Genomic DNA, 20245 nt, shown 5'->3' with positions numbered 1-20245 from the left:
TTTAAAGAAATTTTTAAGCAAATATTCGTTGTATGGTTTGTTCATTATAACCTTGGTCCGATATGAAGGTGACACAGTAAGACCAGCTGTTGTCTTTCCTTGCTGTCAAAACACATTGTTTTAATTAAATATAAATAACAAATATTTCTGTTTTGATAATAAAGTTTAATTTAAAATATTGTGAAATATATATTTCATTGTTTTCTTATTTTCTTTGGCGGATTCTTTACAAGAAAACATTTGACAGCAAGAGACGAAAAAGACCTGAATAGCTTTCTATTTCATCTTGGTAAATTAACCTTGGTTATAACCATAATATAATAAATAAATAAATAAAATAAATAAATACTTTTTACTTATAAATAATTTTTCTTTTATTTTTCTTTGCATTTAAAAAGAAAAATAATTAACGAGTGACTCACCTTGTTTTGACTTCTTTCGATTGCCATTCATTGTGTTTATCAAAACTGATAAGAATCGCAGCGATTTCCTGAAAATACAAACAAAAGGAAAGACAAATTCTTTTAGATGGGGCATATAAAAAGCTACTATTCATTCATCTCATGTAATCTCAAGTAATAATTGTGTCTTGGCATTCAACATTTAGATAAAAAGAATTTTTATTTATGGCATTTATACAGTTTTTGAAATAGAGGACAAAAAAAAAATGAAAATAGAACAAAGCGCGGAACATTTATCTTAAGACACATGGCAAAAAAGATGATGTTGTTATGACATTTCACATACGCATGTATGAATATGGAGAAAAGAATTCCTGGAAATATATCTTTATAAAATGATTTAATTAACTAAAAAAATATAAACAAACGTGTAAGGACACAATGATTTAAAAAAAATATCAGAAATGATTTCCAAGTGAAGAGCACAAAGGTCTTGAAGATTTTGGAGACGTAATAAGTCTTCCCATAATGCCAAACAAGTCTTTTAAACTCAAATTAAATGTCAACAAGTGAGGACGGCTTTAAGTTCGGCCGGGCCGAACTTGTTATACCCTCCACCAGGAACACGGTGATCTTGAAACAATTTTAAATGGAAGGTGCTTACACCTTGGAAGTTTTTGCGGATTCTGAAACTACAATGTTCATAGATGAGAAAAATCAAAAAACAAAAAAAATCGCCGGAGCGCTTTTTCAATAAATCGCGATTTAAGTTGACATTTTTAAGGGTTGTTTAGGTTTTCACGATTTTGCGTAGAAACCGCAAGTCGTATGAAAATGGGACTAAGGAAAATGTTGTAGCTATGAAAATTTTCTACAAGATCGGCCTTTATGGTATTTTTGTAGTTTTGACCATTTTTGAGATATAGAAGTTCAAATTGGGACAATGCACTGGCTGTATCGCCCCCTTATAAAACAATGTCATGAAGGGTGCGGCTTAACTAACTTTTGATGAAAACCGCTTACACAGGGAAAGTTTTTGTGAATTCTGAAACAGCAGTGTTCATAGATGAGAAAAATACAAAAACAATAAAAAATCGCTGTAGGGATTTTTAAATAAATCGCGGTAAAAATTCACATTTTTAGGTGTTTTTTAGGTTTTCACGATTTTGCTTGGAAACCACAAGTCCAATCGAAATGAAGCTTAGGAAAATGTTGTAGCTGTGAAAATTCTCTAGAGGAGTGACGTTTATTATTTTTCCCAGCGTGTACCATTTTTGAGATAAAGAAGCTCAGTTTACATTTTTAGGTTTTTTTTGTCAGGGTTTCGCGATTTTGCTTGAATACGGTAAGTCTTATCGATATGGGACCTAAGAAAATCTTAAAGCTGTGAAAATTCTCTACAAGACTGGCTTAAGTAACTTATCCTAAGTTGTAACATTTTTTTAGATATATAAGTTTAAGTTGGGAATTTGCAGTCAAGTCATTGTTTTATAAGGGGGCGACACAGAATTGAATTGAATTTGAATTGTCCCAATTTGAACTTCTATATCTCAAAAACGGTAAAATCTACGTCAATACCATAAAGGTCAATCTTGTAGAGAATTTTCATAGCTACAACATTTTCTTTATTCCGATTTTGATAGGACTTGCGGTTTCTAAGCAAAATCGTGATAACCTAAACAACCCCTAAAAACGTCAACTTAAATCGCGATTTATTTAAAAAGCGCTCCGGCGATTTTTTTGTTTTTTTTTTTTTTTTTATTTTTCTCATCTATAAACATTATAGTTTCAGAATCCGCAAAAACTTCCGAGGTGTAAGCACCTTCCATTTAAAATTGTTTCAAGAGCACCGTGGGAATGGTATTAAAGTCAAATTGAACAATCAGTTTCCTTTCGTTTATGAAAAATACTTAATACGAAATTTCAGCAATTTCGGTAAAACAATACCGCTAACTTTCAAAATACGGAAATTCGGGGGGTACCGTTCTATAGAGGCTATATCAAAATATCTATACCGACAAATTTCCGGCGTAAAGTTTTTAGACTCAAAGAAGACTAAATACCAAATTTACGATATTTCAGTAGGATAATGTGGTTAAAACCTAAAAAATACCGTAAATCACGAGGTACGCTTCTATGGGGGATATATGAAGACGTGGACTTATACTGATTATTCTTTTCTGGAACATTTTATAACCCCATGAAAGACTAAATAACAAATTTCAGTCATTTCGGTGGGATATTAACGTCACATCCTGCACAATTATGAAAATCGGGAGGTACCGTTCTATGGGGCTATATCGAAACATGGACCGACGAAATTCAGTCGGAGAGGGTTTTACTTCCAACGTAGAGTAAATACCAAATCTCAGCCATTTCTGTTTGTTGTTGTGGCCACAACCCCAAAAAAACAAAAGAAAATCGGGAGGTACCGTTCTATGGGGGCTATATGAAGGCGTGGACCTACACCGACACATTTCATATGGAAAGTTTTATAACTCAAATGAGGACTAAATACCAAATTACAGTAATATCGGAGAACTATTGAGGCCACAACCTTCAAAATACCGGAAATCGGGAGGTACCGTTCTTTGGAGGCTATATGAAGGCGTGGACCCATACCAACAAAATTCTGGGGGAAAAATTTATATTCCCAACGAAGACTAAGTACCAAATTTCAGCCAATTCGGTGTGATAACGAAGCTAAAATCTTCAAAATACCGAAAATCGGGTGGTACTGTTCTATGGGGGCTGTATTAAAGCGTGGGCCTGTACCAACAAATTTCAGTGGGAAAGTTTTCTTACCCGAACGAAGACTAAATACCAAATTTCAGCCACTTTGGATGAATATTGAGGTCACAACCTTCAAAATACCGAAAATCGGGTGGTACCGTTCTATGGGGGCTGTATTAAAGCGTGGGCCTGTACCAACAAATTTCAGTGGGAAAGTTTTCTTACCCGAACGAAGACTAAATACCAAATTTCAGCCATTTCAATGGATTATTGTGGTCATAACCTTCAAAATACCGAAAATCGAGAGGTACCGTTCTATGGGGGCTATATGAAGGCGTGGACCTGTACCGACAAATTTCCGGGGGGAAAGTTTCGTACCCCCAACGAAGAATAAATACCAAACTTCAGCCATTTCGGAGTAATATTGAGACCACAACCTTCAAAATACCGAAAATCGGGAGGTACCGTTCTATGGGGGCTATGTGAAGGCGTGAACCCGTACTGTAAGCTCAATCAAACACGACTTTATGTTTTAACAATCCTGAATAGAATGAATATATTATTTTCCAAATTTTCAGTATTAATATAATTATTTCGAAGGTTACTATTCAGAACACATTTTTACATTTTCCATATAAATATAGTGCTTACAGTACCAAAAAAATTCTGGGGGAAAGTTTTATACCCCCAACGAACACTTAATACAAAATTTCAGCAATTTCGGTGTGATAATGAAGCTAAAACCTTCCAAATACCGAAAATCGGGTGGTATCGTTCTATGGGGGCTATATCAAAACGTGGACCGATGTAGCCCATTTGCAATACCAAACATCCTAGGAGTAATAGAAACTTCTATACCAAATTTCAAAGCTCTATCTTAAAAATTGCGAGCTGTATCTTGATTTCAACATACGGACGGACGGACATGGTTATATCGAATACTTTATAGGGTCTCCGATGAATATTTCGATGTGTTACAAACGGAATGACAAATTTAATTATGCCCTCCATATTATGGTGGAGCGTATAACAATTTTATATAGGGTGATCCAACTAGAGGTTCCTAACAATTAAAAAAAAAGTATAAAAGTATCAGTCGGCTTTGCCAACAGAGATATACCCTCAGCCTGTGTATATTGAAACAATTTTTCCCCAAAAAACGTATGTATTTAGGGGGTTTTAAAAATTTTGGGCGTTTGAAACGACAAAAATGTTGATATGGAGTAAAGATCAAAAGTTTTGCGGAGGAGATACTAAAAGGAATGGATCTCCAGCCACTACATATGGTGCCTATGGGGTTTTTACACCCTTTGGGCTGTTTTCTCAAGAAGTATGGACTTGCCCCTAAAAAAACTTTAACCATCGTAATTGAGGCAGCGAATGCAAGTTACTTCAACAAAAATAAAAGTGATTCGAGAGCAGGTCTTAAAGTGAACTTATCCGAAATTTTGTGTGGAAGGTACCGGATGGAGTAGACAAATATAGTCCATATTTGAACCTGATCTATATCAGGCAGATATATTAGGATGTGTAAAGTATGGACCAATTCGGCCACTCCCTTCAAGAGTTATCGTACGAACAATTTTTCCGAACTTATTTGAACTTTTGTGGGGGAGGTACCTGAAGGAGTGGACCGATATGGCTTATCTTCGAACTTAAACTATGTTTGGACAAAATATTACTAAGGCTAAATGTTGGACCGAATCGGCAGATCCGTTCAAGAGTTATCTTGCGCTCCAACCACCTCACACGGTGTCATAGGGTTTTTTTTGCAACTTTCATGCTATTTTCTCAGGAAGTATGGACTTGCCCGTAATGAAACTTGTACCATCGTATTGGGGGCAGTGAATACAAGGTGCTAAAACAAAAATCAAAGCTATTCGAGAGATGACCCTAAAATGAACTTTTCCGAAATTTTGTGTGGGAGGTACCCGAAGGAGTGGACCGATTGAGTCCTTATCTAAGTCTGGTACACATTTCAGGATGTGCAAAGTATGGACCAAATCGGTTACCCCCTTCAAGAGTTATCGTGCGCTCAAATTTTCCGAACATTTTCGAACTTTTGTGTGGGATATAGCCCATCTTCGAACTTAAACTAACTTTGGGCAAAATATTACGAAAGCCAAAATTTGAACAGAATCGGTTCATCCGTTCGAGAGTTATCGTGCGCTCCAGCCAGCCAGACGGAGGACATTGCTAAATCGACTCCAAATTGTCTGAAACGGATTTCGTCCAAACATACTTGGGGTCTAAAACCATTATTTCGATGGGGCACATTTTGCCCGTATGAAAGTTAGCATAAATGCTGAGGGTATAAAAACAGAAAATTCTAATTGAATGGGAAATGTTTATTATCAATTGAAAGAACATTCTTTGGCCTTTATCTTTTCAAGTTTATGTCTATCAAATCTTGGCCGCGTCTACGTCTCTGACGGTCTGTCCGTAGAGTCCATTTTTCGGTGAATCGTTTGAACATTTCGGTTGGTAACTGACGAATGACACGCGTGATTTTCTGGCCCAAGGCCTGAATTGAAGCGGAGATGTCCGCATAAACTTTAGACTTTACATATTCCCATAGGAAAAAGTCTAACGGTGTAATATCACACGATCTTGGTGGCCAATCGACCGTCCCATAACCTAAGTTGAACGATTTGCAAACATTTTTCAATCGTAAGTCTTTTCAAGATAAAATGCGAGAGGATCAAAAGTAGGAACAAGATCCTCATATCGATGGTCGGCAGCACTTCGGATGCTGAAAAACACGTCTTTTTGACCTCTTATAAAGCAATAGGACATGGAGCGATCGTCTCCAAATTGTCTGAAACCATTATTTCTATGAGACACATTTCCAAAAATTACAACTCTGTGGTTATGTACTACCTTAAATTCGCCTAATTTATTCAACATAAATTTTAGCTGAGATAACTGAATGCATAACACCCACATACATGAAAAAGCATTTTGCTGAATTCAATAAATATTTTATAGAAATTTTGAAGGACTCTCCCACAAATGTTTGGCACATTACAAGCACCCACTTTCTATGATTTCAATGATTTTATTATTGTCATTATTTTGTCGTTGTCCCTTTTCCCTTTGAGTATATTTTGAAAACTCTTTTCTTTCGTTTTATTATGTAAAGGCGTTCGTGAACATGCCAAACATATGTAATGGCCTCAAATGTCATCATAAATATTTCCAAAAATATGTTTCTGTTTTCGCAAAGAAAACATGCAAGAAGGCAAGGACACTCGCACCCATAACAAATACGATGCAAAATATCATAAAAAATTGCTTGCGTACGTAGAAAATCACCAGAGAAACGCTGATTGAATCAAGAAGTATGCCGTTGTATTTGCGTCAAGATATTCAAGAAGTGCAAAACAACAACACCAACATACACAAATAGATCAAGCATTCAAACGCTTTGAGTACCCGTTTAGCTCTTTAGCCAGAAAAGGAAACGGAAATAAACCTTAACGGATTTTAAGTTGCTGTGATTTTTTTTGAGATATTTGCACTCTTCGAGTGCTTAGGATAAGAAGTGGATATTTTTCAGACTTATTAATGCAAACACATACTCAATGGAATAGCTTTAGATTTCCCTAGCTTGGTTTTTTAAAAAGTAGCATGTGTGTTATGCTGAATTTGTAAGTGCGAGTAGATGGATGTTTGTTGGGCTAAGTGTGGGAAATATTACACGAACAGTGGTCAAAATGGAAATTGAACAAAGGACATCAATATAGAAAAAAGGAAATCTACGGAAAATACTATAAATATAAGAGTGGGATGATGAGGGACTTTCAGATCACAAATACGCAGGAGAGATGCCTGAAGCTAAAACAAGTAAGAACGGACGAACTTCTTATACCCTCCACCACAAGTTGTATTGAAGTAAAATGGAATAATTTGTTTCCTTTCGTGTATGAAGAAGACTTATTACTAAATTTCAGCAATTTCCGTAAAACAATGTGAGGCACCATTCTATGGAGGCTATTTCAAAACGTCGATCTATACCGACAAATTTCTTACGGAAAGTTTGTAGGCTCAAAAAAGACTAAATACCAAATTTCCTTTATTTCGGTAAGAGAATGTGGCTAACACTTAAAAAATACCAAAAATCAAGAAGTACGTTTCTATGGGGATATAGGAAGACTTGGACCTATACTGATAATACTCTTCGGGAATATTTTATAACTCTTGGAAGACGAAATAACGGATTTCAGCCATTTCGGTTGGATATTGACGTCGCAATCTTCAGTATTACGAAAATCGGGATGTACCGTTCTATGGGGGCTATATCGATACGTGGACCTATACCGACGAATTTTAGTCAGAAATGGGGCAATATGAAAGCGTGGACCTGTACATACATATTTCTGTCGAACAGTTTTATATCACACTGAAGACTAAATACCAAATTTCAGCCATTTTGGTGGAATATTGAAATACGATGGAAAATACGAAAAATCGGGAGGTACCTTTCCATGGGGGCTATATGAAGGCGTGAACCTATACCGACAAATTTAAAGGGGAAGTTTGAGTACCCCCAACTAAGTCTAAATACCAAATTTCAGCCATTTCGGTGGAATATTGAGGCCACAACGTTCAAAATACCGAAAATCGGGAGGTACCGTTCTATGGGGGCTATATGAAGGCATGGACCGATACCGACAAAGTTCTGAGGGAAAGTTTTATACCACCAACGTAGACTAAGTACCAAATTTCAGCCATTTTGGTAGGATAATGAAGCTAAAACCTTCAAAATACCGAAAATCGGGAGGTACTGTTCTATGGGGGCTATATTAAAGTGTGGACCGATACCGACAAAATTCTGGGAGAAAGTTTTATACCCCTAATGAAGATTACGTACCAAATTTCAGCCATTTTGGTAGGATAATGAACCTAAACCCTAAAAAATACCGAAAATCGGAAGGTACCGTTCTATGGGGGCTATATGAAGGTGTGGACCGATACCGACCAAATTCTGGGGGAAAGTTTTATACCCCTAAAGAAGACTACGTATCAAATTTCAGCCATTTTGGTAGGATAATGAAGCTAAAACCTAAAAAATACCGAAAATCGGGAGGTACCGTTCTATGGGGGCTATATCAAAACGTGGACCGATATATCCCATTTTCAATACCAACCATCCTGCAAGTAATAAAAACTTCTGTACCAAATTTTGACTCTCTATCTTTAAAATTGCGAGCTGTATCTTGATTTCAACAGACAGACGGACATGGTTAAATCGACATAGAATCTTATGCTGATCAATAATATATATACTTTATAGGGTCTCCGACGAATATTTCAATGTGTTACAAACGGAATGACAAATTTAATTATACCCTCCATATGGTGGAGGGTATAAAAATGTGTGTTTGAAAGCACGCGACTTTTCTTTACTTATGGTACACTTTACTTAGCTGAACCTGCTGTTCTCTGTTGCTGTTTATATTCGCTCGCTGAAGCATAGCCTGTTCTAAAATCCTCAATCTAGGATGTTCAACAATGATCAAACTAAATGGAATCGATTCACAAATACACATACACGGACAGATGAATGTAAACAACAAAAAGGGGCAGATCACTGATGCTCGCCCATATACGTTATTCTCATCTGCCGTTGTTTAGCAAAGGAAAGAGTCTTTCAGAGAGATTAATGCACAAAATATTTCAGGCATCATTGGGGACAGATGTAGTAAATACGAGGGAGAGAGAGGCAGTAATGAATAACGTCACAAGGTAGAAAAATAATATGGGTGAAAGTACAACAAAAACAATAGTAAAATAAACATAGAAAATAATGAATGAAATTCTATACATTAGTTGTTGTTGTAAAATTGATTCAAATAAAGTAAATGCTTAATTACATATTTACTCTAAAATTCACATTTTTAAATTAACGGAAATTGGTCCTTATTAGTTTAAATTGTAACAGCATACATGTTGTAAGGCGTTTGTGGGCAGGTACCACGAATAGTGCCCATATTTATTATAGTGATCCATGCAATCAACCAAAAATACTCGAAGAACGCCACTTGGACGAGGTTTTTAAACATTCGGGTTATGACTGAATATGGAGAACAACGTTATAGCGTTGTAATAAATACAACAAAGATTATCTGCTGTAAAACGCAGGACTTCACTGTCAATAAGGACAACATTTTGAGCTGTTGAACATTTCGGGGCTCATATCTTGATACACGGGCTACAAGATAAGTGTGTCGCCTAGGCATCACTACCCTAAAAAAAGGCCCGCGTCGATTGGTGCAAAGAATTAAAAAAAATACGATCGCATTGCTTCAAAAGATGTTTATAAGATCGTCCCAGATGACGAAAAGCAATCGACCGTGTGGGTCTTCGAAGACGAACCAAATATAAGGAAAGCTGTTAGTGGAATAAGCTCTTCGAAGCAAATGGTAGTCTGTTTCTTCGGCAAAACTGAAAATGAACTTCACCGTCAATAAGGGCAAAACTTTGAACTGTTGTGCGGGAAGTTTATTGGAACATTTCGGGGCTGATATCTTGATACAAGGGCTACTAGATATGTGTGTGGCCGTCTTCGGCAAAACTGAACATGTGGCACATATTCCGCTTGAACAATATAGGAAGTCAATTCGGGGTGGTACACCATAATTTGTTTGAGAAATTTGAGAAATTCTAAAAACGAAAAAGAGAAGGCGAATCATTTTGCACAATAACAATGCGAGATCTCACACTAACCATAGCCTTTTTGACGGGCCAAAATGTAGAATTGATAGGTCAACAATAACACGCATCAAGAAAAAAAATCAGTTGTTGTTGTTGTTGTAGCATCTTCTATAAGTACATGTAAATCTTTATTTTATTGATTCGGCTCTGCCTCCAGCTCCAAGTTCAGAAAGGATTAGGATAGGATTAGTCCAAATAGAGAAGAGTTAAGTCAGTCGGGTTGGCTGGGCAGTTATACAGGTGCTGCGTAGTATGCGGACCGGTGCCACATGCTGGGCAGATATTCCGCGTGCCATCAATCCTGGCCCAGTAAGCATTAAGGCGGCTGAACCAACCAGATCTAAGTTGTGCCAACACGACCCTCGTTTGTCTTGGCAGCTGTTGTTCTTCCGCTGCCACGGATGGTGGATGATCTTCGAGGACGATATTTACACTGCCAGAGCCTCTGCAACCGCATCAGTATGAATGTCTTTTAAACCTGCCTGGTATGCACGTTGATCTAGAGGTTCTTTTTTATATCTTTGGACCTCTCTCTCTAGATCTCTATAATCCTCCCTAACTCGCCTGTGGGGTTCAGGCATATCCACCAGATGGTGATTTGGTCAACATCCTGTTGTGACGACGCACAGGAAGGATCTTTGTCTCCTCATGTAAATGGTCCACTGCAGACTTGAGGTGACACCCTGTAGCTGTTCTCAGGGCAGCATTCTGACAGATTTGTAGTTTATCCCATTGCGTATCACTATCGTTAGCAAACCACGCTGGCGCCGTATAGCTTACCACAGACCGACCTATCGCGTTGTATGTGGTTAACAATTGGCTGTCCTGACATAAAATATATAATTGTAATCATGATCACAAAGTAAAATCGCTATTTATATGTTAACACAATAGAGAAGTGGTCTAAAACTATGTTGAAGTTTTGTATAGCAGGTACCTAAAGGTATGAGACGACACAGTCCATCTTGGAACATGATTTAAGTTAGGAAGTCACACCTTACGATATATAACGTGCACACTAGACATTTTAGTTGGTCACCGTAGGATCTTTAAAACGTTCGGTTCATTATGTCCGGATCCTTGGTTGGTTCTAGTTGCAGCAATGCGTTTATTCGTGGATCGTTTTCAGTTATCAAATTCAAAAATTCTGCAATCTGTATTGTACTGCTATCGGTAGACAGGTGAGTGGTTTTATGTGGGCAATTAAACAAGAGCAGCTTTTCGTTCGGTCCCATTCCGCATCGCATGGATCTTAACTGGACTAAAATCACTCATGTTTGCCTTGGCAGCTAGAGTTCTTCTGCTGCGATGAATGGAGATGGTCTCCGATTACGGCATTCACAGTGTGAGTGCTATTCAATTTTGCCTGATAGACTCATTGATGTAGAGGTTCTCGTTTGTATCTTTGGACCTCTCCCTCTCTTTAGACCATGAAGATCTCTCCTGAGGTGCATGGGTGGGGAAATCAGTCCACTGGATTGTGCGGGGATGTTCACGACGATAACAACCAAGCAGGTATTGTATCGACAGTACTCTTGTACTTAAAAACTTCGCCTTCTCATGAAAATGATCCACTGATGTCATGCCGCCTAAAAGACTGCAATTGGTACCTTATTCCTGGAGAGCCTAAGACCGGAGCAGCCTCGGTGGATGCTGATCTGACAAGCGGAATAGGTTCATGGTGCGAGGTTCCTCTCTATTCCGGTATTGACCAAAAAACTAAGATCGGGCATAACGGGATATATTACCGCTGCCATGTTGAAAAAAATACCCGAATATAATACGCGTACATAAAACCGGCCGCAGAGGGATTGTAAGGTCAGGCTGGCTACGGGCGAAATGTGCCTCATCGAAATAATGGTTTAGACCCCAAGTATGTTTGGACGAAATACGTTTCAGACAATTTGGAGTTGATTTAGCAATGTCCGTCCGTCTATCTGTCTGTCTGGCTGGAGCGCACTATAACTCTCGAGCGGATTAACCGATTAGGTCTGAAAACTTGGTTTTCGTAATACTTTGTCCAAACTTAGTTTAAGTTCGAAGTTCAAATTTTTTAGCAACAATTATGCGCACGAAAATTCTCGAAGGGACTAACCGATTTGGTCCATACTCTGAACATAGTAATATTTCTACCAGGCATAGCTCAAGTTCGAATATGGACTATATCGGTCCACTCCTTCGGGTACCACCCACACAAAATTTCGGAAAAGTGGAGTTTAAGACCTCCTGTCGAATCGTTTTGATTTTTGTTGTAACAACTTGTATTCGCAGCTCCCATTACGACGATACAAATATTTCCAGGGTCAAGTCCATACTTCTTGAGAAAATGGCCGAAAGCTGTAAACAACCGCTATGGCACCATGTCCAGTTGATGGAGCACAGAGATCTCTTGAATGGACAAACCGATTCGGTACAACATTTGGTAGCCGAAATATTTTGCACAAACTTAAATCAAGTTCTAAGATGAGTCATATCGTTCGACTCCTTTGGGTACCCACCACAGAAGTTCAAAACTTTGCGCTAAAATTATGCGCAAGATAACTCTCGTAGTCAGTAACTGATTTGGACCATACTTCGCACATCGTAATATTTCTACAAGACATAGATCAAGTTCGAATATGGACTATATATGTCAACCCCAGTTTAGGGCCTCCTCTCGAATCGTTTTAATTTTTCTTGCAGGTTGTGCTCAAGGCCCCTATTACGATGGTACAAGTTTTTTGAGTGGCAAGTCCATATTTCTTGAGAAAATGTTCCGAAAGCTGCCAAAAACCCCAACGTCCAGCATGTGTAGTGGTTGGTGCGCACAACAACTCTCTAACCGAATTCTGTGTTAGTCCACACTTTGCATATCGTAATATTATTTTTAATATTAGCTGACCTTTGAAGGTGGTGCTTACAGGACCACGCCTTCCGGTACCTCCCCCACAAAAGTTCGAAAATATTCGCTAAAACGGTACGGGTATTACCTCATAAACGGAGAAACCGATTTGGTCCAAACTTTGGATATCGAAATATTTTGTCCAAACTTAGTGTATGTTCAAATATAGGCCCTATCGGCTTACTTCCTGGGATACCACTCACACAAATGTTCATAATTTTTGTTTAAGTACAGTTAATGGTCTGTTTGGGGTTCCTGGCAAATTTTTTACCGAAGGTACTCCTAGTGGCCCTGTTCACAGCGATATTACGTTTTTCGTAGGCAAGTCCATGTTTCCTGATATAGTGACCAACGGAAATTACTGGTGGACGAGATATCTATCGAGAGGAATGACTCCCAAAATAAGACCCACTTCCAAAATGGACTATGTCGTTCCATTCCTTTAGCTACCTTCCCCGCAAAACTTAAAAAAACCCCCAAAAACAAGAAAAAATCGCTGTAGGGATTTTTAAATAAATCGCGGTAAAAATTCACATTTTTAGGTGTTTTTTACGTTTTCACCATTTTGCTTGGAAACCGCAAGTCATATCGAAATGGAGCTAAAGAAAATGTTGTAGCTATGAAAATTCTCTACAGGATTGACGTTTATGACTTGTTCTCAGCCTGTACCATTTTTGAGATAAAGAAGCTCAGTTTACATCTTTAGGTTTTTTATTACGGTTTCGCGATTTTGCTTGAATACGGCAAGTCTTATCGGCATGGGACCTGAGAAAATCTTATAGCTGTGAAAATTCTTTACAAGACTGGCTTATGTAATTTATGTAAAGTTTATGTTAGGAAATTGCAGTCATGACATTGTTTTATAAGGAGACGATACAGAATTGAATTGAATTTGAATTGTCCCAATTTCAACTTCTATATCTCAAAAGTTGTAAAACCTACGAAAATATCATTAAGGTCAATCTTGTAGACAATTTTGATAGCTACAACATTTTCTTTATTCCCATTTTGATAGGACTTGCGGTTTCCAAGCAAAATCGCAAAAACCTAAACAACCTCTAAAAATGTCAACTTGAATCGCGATTTATTTAAAAAGCGCTCCGGCGATTTTTTTGTTTTTTGATTTTTCTCATCTATGAACATTGTAGTTTCAGAATCCGCAAAAATTTTCCAGGTGTAAGAACCTTCCATTTAAGTTTGATTCAAAAGCACCGTGTTAGGGTATATCTCTGTCGGCAAAGACACTGGTACTTTTTTTACTTCCTTTTTATAAGAAGGTATGAGAAATACTGGAAATCGAATGCGTCTTTCTGAGAATCAAAAAATAAGTAAAAAATGTTCCGGAAATAATATTGGTAAATTTAAAATACACCTACGAAATAGACAAAAAGTTACAAACGGCACCAAGAGCAGTACCCTTTAAAATAATGGATGAATGTATACTATGTTCAAGGAGTGCTGCGAATTTTATATCTATTTCCATTTTAGGCATCGAACATTTTTCTCTTACCACTGTAACATATCCGAAAAAATACTGTAAAAGAAACAAACCCCGAACCTAACTGAAAATCTTTTGACAACTGTGTCACATTTTAGTAGTTGGTGTATGAGAATATTTGAAATTCGCGACAATATGTCACACTAAAGTGCCTTACATAATGGACTTCGTTGTGACATGTATGAGTTGGGTTGAGTCAATTTTGTAACAACTCCAAGTACCCAGTCACAGATGTGTTACCAAAGTTAAGGGGGGAGGGGTAAAAAAACCAACAGCAAATATATGGTAACAAAAATATGTGGTTTACAAAAAACAAAAATAAGAACGGACGACATAAATCACATACACCAACCACACTCCATACTTCAAATTGAACGGGGTGAATGAAAAACAAGTATCAGAAATACTCATTTTAAATTATTCATAAAATGGAAAACATGATTCCAAACCATACAAACAACAACAAAAAGAAGAAAAATACGACACGAATGAAATCTGGGAGGACATTTACGAAAAAAGTCAAGAAGAGCAACAGAAAACAAATAACCAACAATCAAATTGATAACTATACAAATGGGTTTCCGGGGAACCCTCTACCACTTCACCACTTCACTTCACAGTCATCGGTCATACCCAGCCACTTCATAGCCAAACACGATGACTACAGCGTCATTGATGATGGTGATGATGATGATATGGGTGGCCAACCAATGAAAGTAATTTTTATAAATATTAAAGTAACAAGGAATGAACTTGGGTTACTGCCATTTATGTGCTTCACTTTTTTTCTTGGTTTTAAGGATATCGTTTCCCTTCTTTTTTTTTATTATTTTATTTCTCTTCGTGTGGCGTTGTTCCCAATAACAGCAACAACAAATAGTAGAGTAGTGACAAATAAATCGTGACATTTATAACATATTAATTGATTAATTTTATATCCAAGTGCTAGTATTTTTGTAGTTTGAGAGACATGGATGGCGGTTTACGATTGGCATTACGTGACCGGTTACAACAGAAAATAATGTGTGATAGGAAAAAAATATTGTGAAAACATTTCACAATAAAATAAACGAGGATAATAAATATTGTTATTTGGGAGGAATGTAAGTTTATGGGGACCAGTTGAGTTCAGAAGTCATGTAGACTTGATTTGATGATGATCTTTAGCATTTATCATACAGAATGAAATGAAAAGTGAAAGTTAGCTTCAAAGTCATATTCATAGGAAGAAGGGGATTAAGGGGATTTAAAAATAACAAATTTATAGGACAAAGAAGGATTATACAAAAATATTCTTAAGCAACGTGGATTAATAAAATATTTTTAAGCAAAGTGGATTTTTTAAGCAGCGTTGTTTTTTAAAAATATTTTTACGTGGATTTAAAAAAAATATTTTTTTAGCAACGTGGATTTAAATATATGGTAACATGGGGCGCCTTCGCCACGTTTTTGTTCAAAATGTTCTCATACCGACACCGTTAAAGTTTTTTCAAATATTATTTTTGGTACAAATATCAGCGTATCTTGACTATAAGTTTTGATATATTAGTGGTTATAATTTTGTTTTTAAAATAATATTTTTGAGAATTTACAAAATGTTGTTGTTGTTTATCGTTGACCTGGTAAATTTTTAATTGGGATTTTGTTGTTTCGGCTGAAGGTCATTAAAAAATCAGTGTTTTAGTTTTGATTTTATTTTCTCTTTATTTATTCATCCGATATTTCGATTGTCATCGACAATCATCTTCAGGGATCTGTTACAAAAAACAATTTATTACAAAATTATAAACAAACAAATATAACACAAATATTACATTTATTTATGGAGAACAGCGTCTACACGAATTTAACGTCAAAGCTAAACTAAGTTTTCTTTCGTCTGTGCTTATGAACTAGATTCCTATAAATGTGTGCACAGTGGTCCGTATCAGTTTTGTAATTCATTCTTTTGTCGTTAGGTATGTTTATTATATGTAGCATCTCTAATGTGAATCGGCTCTTGTAATTGTTTTCTTGAGCTAAAATGTCGACTTTTTTAAAATTGGACTTGTGTCCTGTCAATGTGCAATGCGCTGCTAATGCTGTCTTTTGCTCAAGTGGCTTGTTTGATTTTTGATCCGACTTATGTCCGGAAAGTCTAGTTTTAAGTTTAAATTTTTTTAAGAAATGTGGATTTTTTTAACAATTTTTTTAAGCAACGAGGATTTTTTAAATTATTTTTAGACAACGTGGGTTTTTTAAAAATAGTTTTTAGGCAACATGGATTTTTTAAAAATATTTTTTAAGCAACGTGGACTTTTTAAAAATATTTTTTGGCTACTTGGATTTTTTTAAAAATATTTTTTAAGCAACGTAGATTTTTTTAGAAACATTTATTAGGAAACGTGGATTTTTAAAAAATTTTTTTAGGGTATGTGGGTTTTTTAGAAATATATTTTAGGGAACGTGGATTTTTTAAAAATATTTTTTAGGCAACGTGGATTTTTTTAAAAATATTTTTTAGGGAACGTGGATTTTTTAAATATATTTTTTAGGGAACGCAGATTTTTAAAATATTTTTTCAGGCAACGTGGATTTTTTAAAATACTTTTTTCAGGCAACGTGGATTTTTTAAAATACTTTTTCAGGAAACGTGGATTTTTTAAAATATTTTTTAGGCAACGTGGAAGTTTTAAAAATATTTTTAAGTAACGTGGATTTTTTCTAATTATTTTTTAGGCAACGTGCATTTTTTAAAAATATTTTTTTAGGCAACGTAGATTTTTTAAATATATTTTTCAGACAACGTGGATTTTTTAAAAATATTTCTTAGGCAACGTGGATTTTTTAAAATATTTTTTCAGCCAATGTGGATTTTTTAAAATATTTTTTCAGGCAACGTAGATTTTTTAAAATATTTTTTTAGGCAACGTGGATTTTTTAAAATATTTTTTCAGGCAACGTGGATTTTTTAAAATATTTTTTCAGGCAACGTGGATTTTTTAAAATATTTTTTCAGGCAACGTGGATTTTTTAAAATATTTTTTCAGGCAACGTGGATTTTTTAAAATATTTTTTCAGGCAACGTGGATTTTTTAAAATATTTTTTCTGGCAACGTGGATTTTTTAAAATATTTTTTCAGGTAACGTGGATTTTATTTTTTTTTTTTATTTTATTTATTTATTTTTTCAGGCAACGTGGATTTTTTTAAAATATTTTTTCAGACAACGTGGATTTTTTAAAATATTTTTTCAGGCAACGTGGATTTTTTAAAATATTTTTTCAGGCAACGTGGATTTTTTAAAATATTTTTTAAGGCAACGTGGATTATTTAAAATATATTTTCAGGCAACGTGGATTTTTTAAAATATTTTTTCAGGCAACGTGGATTTTTTAAAATATTTTTCAGGCAACGTGGATTTTTTAAAATATTTTTTCAGGCAACGTGGACTTTTTAAAATATTTTTTAAGGCAACGTGGATTATTTAAAATATATTTTCAGGCAACGTGGATTTTTTAAAATATTTTTTCAGGCAACGTGGATTTTTTAAAATATTTTTTCAGGCAACGTGGATTTTTTAAAATATTTTTTCAGGCAACGTGGATTTTTTAACATATTTTTTCAGGCAACGTGGATTTTTTAACATATTTTTTCAGGCAACGTGGATTTTTTAAAATATTTTTTCAGGCAACGTGGATTTTTTAAAATATTTTATCAGGCAACGTGGATTTTTTAAAATATTTTATCAGGCAACGTGGATTTTTTAAAATATTTTTTCCGGCAACGTGGATTTTTTTAAAATATTTTTTTCTGGCAACGTGGATTTTTTAAAATATTTTTTCTGGCAACGTCGATTTTTTAAAATATTTTTTCAGGTAACGTGAATTTTTTAAAATATTTTTCAGGCAACGTGGATTTTTTAAAATATTTTTTCAGGCAACGTGGATTTTTTAAAATATTTTTTTCAGGCAACGTGGATTTTTTAAAATATTTTTTCAGGCAACGTGGATTTTTTAAAATATTTTTTCAGGCAACGTGGATTTTTTAAAATATTTTTTTCAGGCAACGTGGTTTTTTTAAAATATTTTTTCCGGCAACGTGGATTTTTAAAATATTTTTTCAGGCAACGTGGATTTTTTAAAATATTTTTTCAGGCAACGTGGATTTTTTAAAATATTTTTTCAGGCAACGTGGATTTTTTAAAATATTTTTTCAGGCAACGTGGATTTTTTAAAATATTTTTTCAGGCAACGTGGATTTTTTAAAATATTTTTTCAGGCAACGTGCATTTTTTAAAATATTTTTTCAGGCAACGTGGATTTTTTATAACTTTTTTTCAGGCAACGTGGATTTTTTATAACTTTTTTTCAGGCAACGTGAATTTTTTAAAATAATTTTTCACGCAACGTGAATTTTTTAAAATAATTTTTCAGGCAACGTGGATTTTTTAAAATACTTTCTCAGGCAACGTGGATTTTTTAAAATACTTTCTCAGGCAACGTGGATTTTTTAAAATATTTTTTCAGGCAACGTGGATTTTTTAAAATATTTTTTCAGGCAACGTGGATTTTTTAAAATATTTTTTCAGGCAACGTGGATTTTTTAAAATATTTTTTCAGGCAACGTGGACTTTTTAAAATATTTTTTTCAGGCAACGTGGATTTTTTAAAATATTTTTTCAGGCAACGTGGATTTTTTAAAATATTTTTTCAGGCAACGTGGATTTTTTAAAATATTTTTTTCTGGCAACGTGGATTTTTTAAAATATTTTTTCTGGCAACGTCGATTTTTTAAAATATTTTTTCAGGTAACGTGAATTTTTTAAAATATTTTTCAGGCAACGTGGATTTTTTAAAATATTTTTTCAGGCAAAGTGGATTTTTTAAAATATTTTTTTCAGGCAACGTGGATTTTTTAAAATATTTTTTCAGGCAACGTGGATTTTTTAAAATATTTTTTTCAGGCAACGTGGATTTTTTAAAATATTTTTTTTAGGCAACGTGGTTTTTTTAAAATATTTTTTCCGGCAACGTGGATTTTTAAAATATTTTTTCAGGCAACGTGGATTTTTTAAAATATTTTTTCAGGCAACGTGGATTTTTTAAAATATTTTTTCAGGCAACGTGGATTTTTTAAAATATTTTTTCAGGCAACGTGGATTTTTTAAAATATTTTTTCAGGCAACGTGGATTTTTTAAAATATTTTTTCAGGCAACGTGCATTTTTTAAAATATTTTTTCAGGCAACGTGCATTTTTTAAAATATTTTTTCAGGCAACGTGGATTTTTTATAACTTTTTTCAGGCAACGTGGATTTTTTATAACTTTTTTTCAGGCAACGTGAATTTTTTAAAATAATTTTTCACGCAACGTGAATTTTTTAAAATAATTTTTCAGGCAACGTGGATTTTTATACCCTACACCACTATGTGGGGAGGGTATTATAAGTTGGTTTTGGCCAAAAAGTTTGTAACGCATCGAAATAATGGTCGTAGACCCATACTTATATATACCAAAATGAATGTCTCGACGAGCTGAGTCGATCTGGCTATGTGTGTCCGTCCGTCAGTCCGTCCGTCCGTCCGTCTGTCCGTCTGTCCGTCTGTCCATCTAAACCTTGTAATCACGCTACAGGTCGCAATTTTGATCGGATCGTCACGAAATTTTGGATATTGATGGGGGTCCCGGAGGGGAAGAAGCCTATTGATTTTGGTGATGGTCGGATAATATTTAGGGGTCGGAAAGGGCAAAAAACTTAGGTGGATAAAAAGACAACGTTTTTTTCCAAAGCGAATATCTCAGCTTCTACATGGGGTATACCAAAAGCAAAACCTGACAATGAAAGTAGAAAATATCACCTTTCTACTGATGTAAAGTAGGTGCTCGTAGGTGATCAAACAACGAAGATATCACAATAGTAGCAAATAAAACCCCAATTTTAATTTTTGCGATTTTAATTATATTGACGAATATCACAGCTTTGGTTGGAAACTTTCCAAAAGCAAAGTCTCACTATGAAAGTAGAAGATCCCGTC

At 35.1% G+C, this 20245-nt stretch overlaps 1 protein-coding gene across 3 annotated transcripts in view; it reads right to left on the bottom strand.

Moving 5' to 3' along the window:
* The window catches only part of Camta (Calmodulin-binding transcription activator), a 283414-nt gene that overhangs the window by 52290 nt on the left and 210879 nt on the right, over positions 1-20245 (bottom strand). For all 3 annotated transcript variants that reach the window (XM_073990712.1, XM_073990711.1, XM_073990710.1), the window contains one exon: positions 423-490. In XM_073990712.1, coding sequence (XP_073846813.1) covers positions 423-490 — 68 coding nt within the window. The remainder of the gene's footprint in view (positions 1-422; positions 491-20245) is intronic.

The sequence above is a fragment of the Musca autumnalis genome, unplaced genomic scaffold, assembly GCF_047663935.1.
Source record: "Musca autumnalis isolate F117 unplaced genomic scaffold, ASM4766393v1 scaffold_5, whole genome shotgun sequence".
NCBI classification, from domain to species: domain Eukaryota; kingdom Metazoa; phylum Arthropoda; class Insecta; order Diptera; family Muscidae; genus Musca; species Musca autumnalis.
The sequence above is the reverse complement of the archived record's forward strand: the minus strand, read 5'-3'. Positions and strand labels throughout refer to the sequence as shown.